Source organism: Mustela putorius, unplaced genomic scaffold (genome assembly GCF_011764305.1).
Source record: "Mustela putorius furo isolate JIRA1106 unplaced genomic scaffold, ASM1176430v1.1 tig00000450_pilon_pilon_pilon, whole genome shotgun sequence".
Classification (NCBI taxonomy): Eukaryota; Metazoa; Chordata; class Mammalia; order Carnivora; family Mustelidae; genus Mustela; species Mustela putorius.
The window spans coordinates 21,875,925-21,889,080 of NW_025421385.1; the positions used below are offsets into that span (position 1 = coordinate 21,875,925).

The 13,156-nt window shown below is 41.5% G+C and overlaps 2 protein-coding genes across 7 annotated transcripts in view; one reads left to right on the top strand and one right to left on the bottom strand.

Annotated features, from left to right (window-relative positions):
* CDC40 (cell division cycle 40) overlaps nucleotides 1–10,978 on the bottom strand; it is a 49,610-nt gene extending 38,632 nt beyond the window's left edge. The window contains exon 1 of the mRNA XM_013056703.2: nucleotides 10,729–10,978. Coding sequence (XP_012912157.1) covers nucleotides 10,729–10,917 — 189 coding nt within the window. The 5' untranslated portion in view covers nucleotides 10,918–10,978. The remainder of the gene's footprint in view (nucleotides 1–10,728) is intronic.
* A 477-nt stretch (nucleotides 10,979–11,455) lies between these two features.
* Nucleotides 11,456–13,156, top strand: part of WASF1 (WASP family member 1) — a 61,292-nt gene continuing 59,591 nt past the window's right edge. For 3 of the 6 annotated variants that reach the window (XM_004753502.3, XM_004753501.3, XM_045080209.1), the window contains exon 1: nucleotides 11,462–11,924. The gene's annotated coding sequence lies outside the window, so the exon portion shown is untranslated. Of the gene's footprint in view, nucleotides 11,925–13,156 lie in introns of all 6 variants that reach the window. The other 3 variants (XM_004753504.3, XM_004753503.3, XM_004753500.3) reach the window with 3 other exon arrangements.

The following is a 13,156-nucleotide window of genomic DNA, read 5'->3' on the forward strand; positions in this document are numbered from 1 at the left end:
AACTATATTAAGGTCACACTAGCTATTTTAATACCAATTTTATGATTATTGTACTAACACCATATGATTAATAACTCTAATACTCAAAGACTAATAAAATTAATGTATGTAGGTTTAAAGGTTAGAATGCATAACAATATTTTTTTCCTTCCAAAATGCTGATTTGGGGCACCTGGGTGGCTCAGTGGGTTAAGCCGCTGCCTTCGGCTTGGGTCATGATCTCAGGGTCCTGGGATCGAGTCCTGCATTGGGCTCTCTGCTCAGCAGGGAGCCTGCTTCCTCCTCTCTCTCTCTCTCTGCCTGCCTCTCTGCCTACTTGTGATCTCTGTCAAATAAATAAATAAAATCTTTAAAAAAAAATGCTGATTTTATCCCACCTGAACAAATTAAAAATTTCTAAATAGGCTAATAAGCTACTCAAAGCTTTAAATTAAGAGAGCCCAAGTCCTCTTTTTTATGAATTCAAAAGACCTAACCTCTGGTTCCAAATTCAGGACAACTACTTCCTTATTCAGCAAACCTGAATGGCACAGGTTCTGGGCTACAGAAGTTGTCAGGGCCCTAATATTCTAAATCTATATCTTACATTCTATGCCAATGTTTCAACCTTCTGAAATTCACCCCCCAGTTTAATGAACATAAAAATCTCCTGTCCACTACAGAATCACTGGTGATCTCTATTTTGTGTAACTACACCACCTGCTATAAATATAATAAATTCCAAATTGGTATCTCTAGCCTGGGCCTCTGCTCTGAATTCTAAAGACTTGTGTATTTAACTTTTAGCTTGACATCTTTTCTCCCAGGATGCCTAACAGACATCTCAAATTTGCTATATCTCACTTCCCGTTCCCCCCTTCTCCAGTGCCTTCATCCAGCCTTACATTTGCTTACGCAGAAACTCCCAGAGCTATCCTCGCTTCCTCTATCTTTCCTGTTGTATCTCCAATCCATCAGCAAAGCCTCTACCTTCTACATACATCCAAAGTTCAACCACTTCTCAAGTCCTCTTTCATGGTCATCTCACAGTCTAATTTACCATCTCACACCTGATTACCAGGATCCCTGCTTTACTCTTGTCCACCCACAGCTTCACTTCATACAGGAAGCTGTGTGACTTTAAAATATTGTATTATGTCTGGGTTATGAACATTGGGGAGGATATGTGATATGGTGAGTGCTGAGAAGTGTGTAAGCCTGACGATTCACAGACCTGTACCCCTGGGGCAAATAATACATTATATGTTAATCAAAATAATTAATAAAAAATATTCTAATAATATCCTGTTCTAAACCCTCGAGTAACTTCTCCACTCAGAGTAAAAGCCTAATGAAGGCCAAAGGCTCATTATCAGTTGTTCTCAGAGAGTAAGTATGGCTCCCCGGGGAGTGCTATAGGGGATTTTATCTTCCTTTATTGTCCTGCCTGAGAATTTACATATTAAAAACATGTTATTCATACATGTTTAATTCACATATGAAGCAGGTTATATATATTTTTCCTTTAATTAGGGCAGTCAAGTTATATTTTGAAAATTTTAAGGAAGTTACATATCATCTCTGAATTACATTACGGTCAAGTAGAATTACAGAACTGCTATTACAAAATGAGGATGTTTGAATCTATCTGGTTGAGAATTAGCCTCCTCTTCTGAGATTTCAGAATGATCGCCCCCTGTGAAACTTGCCCCCACAAACTTCCATCTTCACGAAGTGCTGTGCCAGTCAGTGCTCATTAACTCAGGCCTCACTGGCTCACTTGCTATTCCTAGAATTCACCAAAGGTTGATCCTGCCTCAAGGTCTCTGCATATACTATTTCCTTTTCCTGGAATGTTCTTTCCCTACATAGCCACATGATTGCTTTCTTTCCTTTATCAGGTCTCAGTTTTTCTACTTTCCTCTTACCTTGTTTTATTTTTGTCCATTATATTTATCATCATCCGCCACAGATGTACTTACTGTCTACATCCCTTACTAAAGATTGGATTTCAAATGCACACATGTATCCTCGACCCCTAGAATCAACCCTACCATATCACCTTCTTTATTCTGTTGGCCTTTTGCTAATGTAACATACATCTGTCTACATAATACAAAACACAATTCAAAGCAATATCAAATAATTTTTTTTAAAGGTGAGATATCATGAAGTTGATAGTGATGGTGGAGAAGAAGCAATGTCACTGACCAGTGAAGACCTGGTAGACTCAGAACAACGAATGACCAAAGACTAGAAAACAACAACAAAAAATAGTACTAGAGGCACACAGTGAGTATTCCAAAATTTTACCATTTGTAAACCATCCATCACCCAAAGCAGGCAACTTAATTTCTCTACTTCTCAAAGATAGGGTTCCTCAGGTATGACTCCCTTGGACTTCCATCCTCTCTAGTTTTAGAACTGTCCATATTTTTACCTTATCTTTTCTGTCTCAGGACTTCAATCTCCTCCTCAAATTTTTATCTGCAACCTTGACCACAATCCTGGCCTCTGGATCCATATTATCTAACTGCCCATTGAACTACATGATATGGATGTTCTACCACATCAAACACTTTGCTATGTCTCATTCCATGACTCCACCTTTACTCAGTAACAAATAAGGCACTGAGTCTTACTGATTCTATCTCTGAAATAGTTCTCCAGCAACCCTACTTCTACTGGCCTTCTCATCCTTGTCCCCATTATCCGAGTAAAGACTGCATCATATCTTGTCTCATCCATTAAAATACCTCCTTATCTGGTAGTACACTCCCACCTTTGCCTTATTAGATAAATCTCTGATTTTTAAAAATATCAAGCACTTTCACCCTAGCTGTGCTATTGGCGATATTACTGTCTTTGTTTCTTATGCATTTCCCTTTATTGTCTGATAATACGTCATCTTCTTATTTTCTCTTTTACCTTCCCTTCTCTTGACTCAGGAAAACTGCTCTTCTACAATCATTTTACATAATTCCTTATAGCAACTGTGATATTGTATCACTTGTTGCACATGGTTTTTACTAACATTTTAATCCTCCCTGCCTAGTAAAATGCAGTGTAATCAGTGCCTGTTCAATAAGTATTTGTTAAATTGAAAAAAAAAAAAAGAAAGAGTCAAATCCATTGAGAAAGAGGATGAAGGTTGACTAAAGATCATTGAATTTGGCAATTACATCACATGAAACCTTTGCCAGAGCGATTCTGGTAGTGGGGTAGAAAATGGAAAAGCAGTCGTAAGAGACAGAACTATAACTAAGGATTTAGAAAAACAAGACAGTAATCATTTCTACTCTCTCAAGACATTTGGCAATAAAGAAAAGAAGATATGGGGTGCCAGATTGAAGAATTTTTGAGGTAAAATTAAGTTTGTTTTTTCCCTCCTTAAGGAAAGACTAAGCCAAGATTTAGTCAATTATAAGCTACAGGATAAGAGAAAGTAGGGAGAAACCCAGGAAAAAAGCCAGCACAGTTGGAAGGTTATCCTCTGAGAAGAGGCGAGTCCTCTCTGAGATGAAACAGAGAGGACAAAGACAAGGATAGATGTTCGGAGTTGGTGGGAGATGTTGGAACTCACAACTGATGTTATTTTCTTTGTGCAGTTGAGGGCACAGGCCTCTTCACAAAACAAGTGTTGCAACTTCAAATTCATTTATACATTTAACAAATATCGACTGGGTGCCTACTGTGTGTCAGGCATTGTTCTAGGCCCACAGAAACAGATATCACTCCCCGTCCTTGTGGAGCTTATATTCTTGTGGGGGAGACATACAATAAACAATATACCAAGTGAATTATATAGTTTGCTAGAAGAGGGTACGCACTATGAAAAATAGTGCTTAACGACTTTACTGTCGTCTCATATTGTCTCATATAATTCCTATAGCACTTCTATGAAATAAGCACTAGCAACATTAAGTCACGACCCCAAGAAGCTAACAGAATAAATGAGAAGGGGCAAAAATTTCAAGTAACCACAAAGAACGATGTTAAAGACACCCCAATTAGCAATAAACCAAAAAATCACTGACAGACTCTGAGTCAGAGTTCTTCACTGCAAACAGGCGAAAAACCCTTACAGACCAATTAAATAGCACGGAATCCTTTTGAGTATCTCATCTTTTCTCTTGGAATTGCCAAGAAGGGTAGAGACTCAGTTTGGGAAAATAGGGTGGGTATACAGAAGGAATCCCAACCAAAAATCAAGCACGTCACAGAAGCAGTCTGCTGAGGACGAGAGTTCACCATTCCTGAACATCATCACTAAACCACTGTGGCTGTCACTGGATGCTGTTGAGACTACTGGCCTAATTGGGAAACTAGACGTTGGCCACCACTGCCACTCAACATATTCTCTTTTCTTGCTTCTTTGTGGGTTGGTTTTAGATTAGAATTTAGGTGCGTGCCTTTATCTGCTCAGCCTAAGTTACTGTCCTGAGCCTTAGCTGAAAGGGAGCTGGGGGAATGAGAATCTGGGCTTTTCACCACTGAAGGCTGGGGGCAGCAAGGGCTGTTCCTCACATTAAGACTCTTAGGAAGGGGATTCAGATGCGAGGCCATCTAAAATATGATCCGTGTACAGTTAACCCCTGCACAACACGGGTTTGAATTTGTAGGCAGATTTTTTTCAATAAATACGGTACGGTACTATAAATGTATTTTCTTTTATGGTTTTCTTAATAACATTTTCTTTTCTCTAGCTTCCTTTAGGTAAGAATACAGTATATAATACACATGACAAAGTATGTTTTAATTGACTATTCATGTTATCAGTAAGGCTTCTGTCACCAGTAGGCAATTTGTAGTTAGGTTTTTGAGTAGTCAAAAGTGATACTCGGGGAGGAGGGGGGGAAGGGAGAGGGTTGCTGTCTCTAACCTCTCATTGTTCGAGGGTGAACTGTTTACTACCCTAGAATGCACACTAGAATCTCCAACGATTAGAGACAGTATCTGCGGAATGTTGAGTAGAAAAATTCTAGGATCATAAAATTAAAATGTCATATACAAATGGCTTCAACTGCATAAAAATTAAATTAAATGCATTTCTCAATATTCAATTCTAGAGTAAACTGCTTAAACTAACAAGGCTTAGCCACATTCAGACCTCCCCAGTAGATTTCACAGAATATGTTTGCTAGAACCACTTTAAAATGTGGTTTATCAGATCTTTCCGATTAGGAGTATTTTGAATTTGAATTATTTTGAACAGAGAGCCATGAGATACCAAATTTTAAGGGCAAAGTATAATTTAAAAAGAATTACTCTTATATACACATCAGTGGCAACTAATAAAAAATATATATAGGTCCCAGTCTCTGGTTCCTGCTAAAATTGTAGAACAAATTGAACAACCCTCCAGAAAATGAAGAGTTTTTAATTAATTATACATTTAATTAGAAAAACTTGGACAATATCACAACCTTGTTTTAATACCCAAGAGGAGTTTAATAATAATTAAGCATGCAATTGAAATTACCACAGAATTACAGAGGACTTCCATTCAGTTTTAATTATCCAAAAAATTAAAGTGCAGTGAGTGAAGGGTACCCTATGGGTCAAATAAGTTTGAACGGGTTATCTTCTGTTGAATCAAACTAATTTGCGGATAATGAGATAATATTTACTTTTGAGACCTTTTCCCATGTTTTACTCATGTACATGATAGATGGAAAAGCACTCTGTAAACTAAAAGCAGAAAAAAATATTAATCATTATGAGGTGTTAATTTATAGTCCCCCCCCCCCCAAGAAAGTAGAAATGAATAAACTTCCTACAATGGACATTTACATGGATGAGATAAAAGAAGAGAAATTCACATAAAGATATCCTTTGGGTTTGGCCTTTAATAAATGCAGAGGAAAAAAGTGATCTAGTTGAAGTTCATAAGTATAAGAAAGATCACCCATAAAGAAATTAGAGGCCGAATTCTCATTTTACTCAAGTTGGCTATGTTAAAGCAGGGAATGCATGTGGGAAAAGTAACATTCATGGACTACAATGAGAGACAGCCAGGCCTGCTTTTACTTTTTTAACTTTAAAGTCAATCAACAAGCAACTCTTGCAACCCAATAGGGTTCATTACATGATTCCAAAGTGCCAAATCTGACAGTGTTGCATTAAAATACATTTTTAACCAGAAAATAACTGTTCTCATACACTGGAGTAAACAAATATGTTTGATTGGAGTCCTAGCAGAAAAGAAGTGAGAACAGGACTAAAATTATACATGAAGAGATAAGAACTGAGAACTTTCCAGAAACACTGAAGATCCACACACTCCAAAGCCATCAATTCCCAATTAAAGAAACCCCACAGATTCTGAGCAGGACAAACAAAAAGAAATCCATATCAGGGTATCCCATAATGAACGTGAAGACTGAAACCACACTCCCCACAAAGGGGGCAGAGGGTAAGCGTCTTAAAAGCAGTCTGAAGAAAAAAGAAAAATATTTTAAATATGCTGAGAGAAAAAACTGCCCGTTAAGTAAACTAAACCTGGTGAAAAGATCGTCAAAGAGGGTTAAATAAAATCATTTTAAAACAAACTGAGGGAGCATGTAGTTGATGGCTCAGTCAGCTGAGAGGCCAAATCTAGATTTCAGCTCAGGTCGGGGTCATGGGATCCAGCTCCTGTGGGGCTCTATGCTCAGTGGGGAGTCTGCTTGGGATTCTTTCACTCTACCCTCCGCCCACCCTGCCTCGCTCAATCACTCTCTCTCTCTCTAATAAATTATAACTCTTAACAAAAAAAAAAAAAAAGACAAACTAAAACTACAAGCATTTGCCACCAGTTAGCCCTCACAAGAGGACATGAAGTATGTATGCACTGTAAGGAGAAAAAAGCAATCTCTTGCATACAAGATGCAAGAATCAGCTTGGCTTATGGTCATCTTCTGAAGTTTAAATATATGTGAAAAATACAGGATGCTAATAGCTAAAGCAGGGGTAGGGCAATATTAATAAAACTGAAATATTCTAAGGCTTTTGTACTGTTCAGTAAGAGACAAAGTACTGATTAATTCAGGTTTTAATGTCTACAGGTAACCACCGGAAGAGCAGAAACTGAGGGCATAATTTACAAATCAGCACTGGAAAAGGATGGAATGATAAAAAAAAAAAAAAATCAATCCAAGCATGGATGCCTAGCATACTAACTTCCTGTGAAGTCTGTCTTCTTTCCCATTACCTGTATTTAAGACTATACTTAAAAAAAATATTGCTATGGCTGCACCTCACAAGTTCTGATTAGTATGATTTTCCTTATTGCTCTGTTCAAAGTATTTTCCCTTATCATTATTTTTTTATTTTGGCCCCTGGGTTATTGAGAAGTACAATTTCATAATTTTCAAATACGGGAATTTTACAGTTAACTGGTTAGCTTAGAAGCATCATGGTCAGAGAATGCGATAACATGATTTAAAATTTATTGAGGCTTGGGGCACCTGGGTGGCTCAGTCAGTTAAGCTTCTGCCTTCAGCTCAGGTCGTGATCATGGGGTCCTGGTGATCAAGCCCTGAATGGGGCCTCTCTGCTCAGCAGAGACCCTGCTTCTCCCTCTCCCTCTGCTGCTCTCCCTGCTTGTGTTTGCACTTTCCTCTCTGTCAAATGAATAAATGAGATCTTTAAAAAAAATTATTGAGACTTATTTTATGATTTAGAGGGGTTGCCAAACTAGTTTATGGGGAAAATCTAGCCTACAGTCTGTTTTTGTACCAACAAGCTAAGTATGGCATTTATTTTAAAGGCTTGTTCAAAAAAGACAAATAGAAGGTATGACACAAAGACTGTATGTGGCCAGCACGGCCTCAAATCTTATTTGGCCTTTTACTGAAGTTCACCAGTGCCTGGCCTAGTGTATAGTCAGCTTTTAAAAAACGCTTTATTAGTGCTTGAGAAAAATATTCTGCTTTGAGTGCAAGTTCTTCATACCCTTTACATAGTTTGTTAATTTTGTTGTTCAAATTCACCATTTAATAATTTTTCTTTTTTGCTTGTTCTATCAATTATCGAAAGGAATAGTAAAATCTCTGCTGTGATGGTAGATTTGTCGGTTTTTTGTTGTAGTTCTATCAATATTTACTTGAATATTTTCAGGTTACATTATTAGATGCACGTGAATTTAAAACTGCCATATACCTCTTTGTGAAATGAACCTGTATCATTATGAAGTCTACTTTATTGATCTTAATACAACCAATGGCACTTATTTTTGTTGTTGTTGTTCAGTACTTGCTGGATATATTCTTTTTCCACCTTCTTACTTTTGATCATTCTGGAAAACTTAGCAAGCATGGCAAGAAAAAAAAATGAAAGAAATAGAGTCAAAGAAAGATATTGTCATACTTGCAGCAGATATAACTATGTAAGTAGTGAGACCAGTTAAATTAATAAGTAGAAAAAATAATGCTATTTATTAATATATTAGCATAAAAATAAGACACACTTAGAAATACTGGCAGCAAAACTGCAAGATATTGATGGAGAAAATTAAACACTTCGGAAGAAATTAAAAATCTAAAGAAAACCTAAAGAAATGAATAGATACAATATTGTCTCCGAATTGATCTGTGGTTCACTATAATCAAACAAAATCCCACCTGGATGTTAGTAAAACTCCACAAGTCAATTCTGAACTGTATATAGAATTACAGGGGATAAGAATAGCTGCAACATTCTTGACTAACAACAACAATAAGGGGTGAGGGAAAAAGTCCTACCAAAAGATCAAGCTATAATATTAAAAATGTTCACACCATGGGGCACCTGGGTGGCTCAGTGAGTTAAGCCTCTGCCTTCAGCTCGGGTCATGGTCCCAGGGTCCTGGGATCGAGCCCCGCGTCGGGCTCTCTGCTCAGCGGGGAGCCTGCTTCCTCCTCTCTCTCTCTGCCTGCCTCTCTGCCTACTTGTGATCTCTCTCTGTCAAATAAATAAATAAAATCTTAAAAAAAAATAAAAATGGATGGTTAACAGACTTCACAGACTGAAGTTGAAGGCATGAGAGAATATGAGGAGTGAAAGGGGGACTAAGGGCAGAGTCAAAGGAAACATACAAGGGAGCACAGAAGAGCAGGGTTTCGGAAAACTGAGCATGGCTCTACGGAAGCCACGGGAGAGAAAGTTTCAAGAAACAAGACCTATTTAATAGTGTCACTTGATACAGATATTCAAGTCAGATGGCAGAACCTGACAAGTTCTCAACATTTCTCAGGGAGAGTAAGTAGTTTCCTAAGAGGCTAGATTGCACTTGGTTGAGAAAATGAGATGAACTGAGAGCTCTAAAAAGCTAAGCTGTGCAAAGAATGACAACTCGGGAGGCTGCTGGAGTGGGTGAAACAAGTTTGGAGAGTTTATTTTGTCATAAAGATAGGAGGATCCTAAGCATTCTTTCATACCATTCTATTAATAACAAGTAAAATTCATAAAAACTTGCGGAAGACTTGCCTTGGGAACATTTCTTTTTGTCTGATTTTTCTTTTATTGAAAAAAAATTTATTGTATTCGCATATAATGTTCTATTAGTTTCAGGTATACAACATACTGATTTGACAATTCTATAGGAAACATCTTAAGTACAAAGTAATTTTTGCATACTGCCTCCCATCACCCTATCTTGAACTTCTGATCACCCCCATTAGGCTCTACTGGGCATACACTACCAATTGGTAGATGCTTTCCTCTGGCTCTAGACACACCAGCCTTTCCTCAGATCTTCAAACCCACTAGGCTCTTTGTCATCTCCAAGCTTGCTATCTTCTTTGGAAACTCTTGCCTTGTCTTGCACATGGCTGGTTTCTCCTCCTCCTTCAAAGCTACTCTTTCAGAAAGGACTTCCCTGACCAATCTATGGAAGTCATAATCCTATCTTCTTCCCTATCACAGAACTCTTATTTTTTCCTTCATACTATTTAATTCAATCTGTAACCACTTTATTTGCTCACATTTTATGGGCTGCCTCTTCCACTAGCATGTATGCAAAGATGTCTGGCTTGTGGACCTCTGCATCTTCAGCCCCTAGGATAGTTCCTGGCAAATAACATGTCTTCGGTAAATATTTGTTAAATGATCCATACAACCAATGTCTCCTTCTATCACTTTCCTCAACTGGGATCAAGCACACTGTTTCTTAAACCTAAGGGCTTTTGTCACTCTTTGACACATACAATCACGAGGGTTAAACTAACTAGCATTTACTGTACTTTCATTAGATACTAGGTTCTGTACTATAACCTACATCTGTATCAGTTCACTTAAGTTTTACATAACCCTCTCGTATAGATAGTACTTCTAAAATGATCTCCACTGTACAGGCGATGAAACAGAGAAGGTTGTTAAGTTCACAGAGGTGGTCGAGCATCAGAATTGAGTTCTGACTTCAGAAACAGAACAAAGCCGGGCCATTACTCACTTCAAGTGAGGATACACACTCTAGTTTGGGAAGTTCTAATTGAAACCTGCTCTACCCGGGCACATCCCAATCACAATAAATTCAAATTTCACAACCCGACTCCCCTTCCCCACTTGCTTGCTGGCGGGAGGCGAGAGCGGGGAGCCGGGGAGAGCTGTCCCGAACTTCCAAGTCCCGGCTTCTCCCGAGGAAGACGCATGTAGGAAGAAGAGATCCGAGCGTCAGCAACTTAAGTCCCCTCACCGAGGAAGAGGGAACCCGGGGGCTAATGAGAGACTGCCGGATTTTGGAGTAGAAGCAGACAAGTCCCGCACTGCATCAGTGACCAAAGAGCTTACCTTAACTGCCACCTCCGGAGCGGAGTCCACCGCCACTGCCAGAGAGGGTTTGGTCGAAGCTGATTTCGTCAAGTGCATGAGGGAGTCGGCGGCTGGCAGCGAACACTGACCACCCTCACTGTCCGAGTCCGATTCGGACCCTGAACCCGAACCATAGGACGCAGCCAGAGCTGCAATCGCAGCCGACATGACGGCACCAGATCCTCTGCGGAGACCAGGCCCGGGCGGAAGGAGCGGCTTCCAGGTCCTGACAGATGACCATAACACACAGTATTTACTTCCTTGGTAAGAATTCACTTACGGAATTTTAAAGTGTACACTAATTAGCACTTGAATACGTAGAAGAGAACCGAGAATATGAAAGCATTGATCTAGGGAAAGAGAATTATAATACCTTTTTAACTTTCAGGACCTTTGTGGACTGATTAAAGACTACGAGTTCCGAAATACTTTGAGGCCGTAAAGTCCCACACTCCCGGCGTGCAGCGCGGCGGGAAGTTGGAGAGGTACAATGGGAAATGTAGTTTGGAGCGAGGGGCGGGGCGGAGTGGGCAGGCCTCTCTTTGACCCCTCCCCTGAATGGATGGTTCATTCAATTGGCTATCATCTTCCCTCACTCCCCGGCCAAGCACTGTTCTCTCCGTCCCCTTCCCCCAAATTGAGGATTGGGCAATACCAAACAGCCTCAGGAAATGGGGGGGAAGCCGTATTCATTCCCTCTGTTGGGTGGGTGGGCGGAGGCTGAGTTTTCCACCACGGCTGCACCTGGGCACTGGGAGCTGAAGAGGAAAGCCAGAATCTTAAGCTGGAAGACCCTGAGTTGTGGAGAATAGCTCCTGTTGGGAAGGATGGGAGATTAGGTGGCGAGGGTCAGCGGTCCCCCCTCCTTCAGGCGCGGATCCCGGCGCCCGGTTGTGGAGCGTCGCGCGCGGGGAGGGGGCGGGCGGGGGGCGGCGGCGGCGGCGGCTCTCGGTGTTGTTCGCTCGCGCGTCGAGCACACGGTGGGTCCGGCGACCGGCGGGCGCCGCAGGCGGCGTTCCCAGTAGTCCGGTGCCTCGGCCGCTGCCCAGAGACGATTCCACGCCGGAGCCTGTCGCTCCTGGAGGCTCTAGGTGGAGTCCCGGGAGCTGAGGGGGGACCGGCGGCCGCCACCGAAGCATGAAGACGGGGTAAGGCAAGACCCCCATGATTTCACGGTGAGCGCGAATCTCTCAGGAATTGGTATTTGGTACGGAGAGGGTGCTGGGAGAGGAACTCTTTCTCACCGGCCAGAACCGAGAGAGGTGTGTGTGGCGCTCTTGCCCGGCAAAGGTGACGGGGATGGGCGCGCCTCCCCCGCGACGGCCCCCACCCCCATTCGCGGGTTTCCGGAGCTCCGGCCGCCCACCCGCCAGCCGGGCTGGGCTGCCGAGGGGAGACGGGTCTCGGTTGCAGGGACCGCCCGAGGCTGCTCGAGGTGGGGGACACTGCGGGGCTCACCTGGAGGTGCCACCGTCTGAGCGCCCCTGCCCTGGCCGGGCACCCCCTTGCCTGCTCGCTCTGGAGGCGGCTGCAGCACCGGGTGGTAGAGAAGCCCCCGCTGGCGCTACGTGCGGGAGGCTCCGTAAAGCCGGCTGGTGCGTTTGCGTGTTTGCGCCGCGCGTCTTTATATTACAGACATAAAGGTAAAGCGAGTGCGGGGATCCCTTTCTTCCCCCGAAGAGGGGGCGAGGCGGGGAGGTCGCTCGCCTCCGATGCGTGGTCATGGAGGAGTGCCTCGAGCAGAGTTAGGGAGCCGCTTACTCAGCTCCGATGTCGGCAGGACTCGCCCATTGTGCCACCCAGATAATTATTCAACTATGCAGCATCCATTGCACCTTTCCCATTTTTCTCTTCCCCTTGCTACAGCATGCCCCCTAGCTTCGGTACTCTGACGCCTTCTCTTGCATGCGCTTGGGTGCTGAACTGGAATAATGATGAAAAGAAAGCACCTCTGACCTGAACATTCACAACCTGTTTTACAGCCGATTAATTAACTAATCTCTAGCTAGACTAGATACTTTAATGTGACTCAGTCTAATCCTGACCCTTTCTGTGTACGGTGCGCTTTGGATGAAAATTTAATTTTTTTCTTTGGTGTTAAGATTCACGTATGAAGTCTTATTTCTTGTGCGGTAATTGGTTTATTGGTTATTCAACCCATCTAATGGTCTTAAATGCAATATGTTTGATAGGTAACTTTCATCTAATTGTTGATAGTGCTATCTCGTCATTATAAATGCAGTCTGTCTTTGAACTCTCCGGCACAGCTTTTCCCATATGTTCTAAGTTTCTGTTAGCGAAGTATTTTTATTTATGGCGAATATTTGAATAAAGTACTTGATAGAAAATTTCTCAAGTTTTGGATAAAAAAAAAAGTTTTGTATTTTGTTATCTTTCGGTAATATTT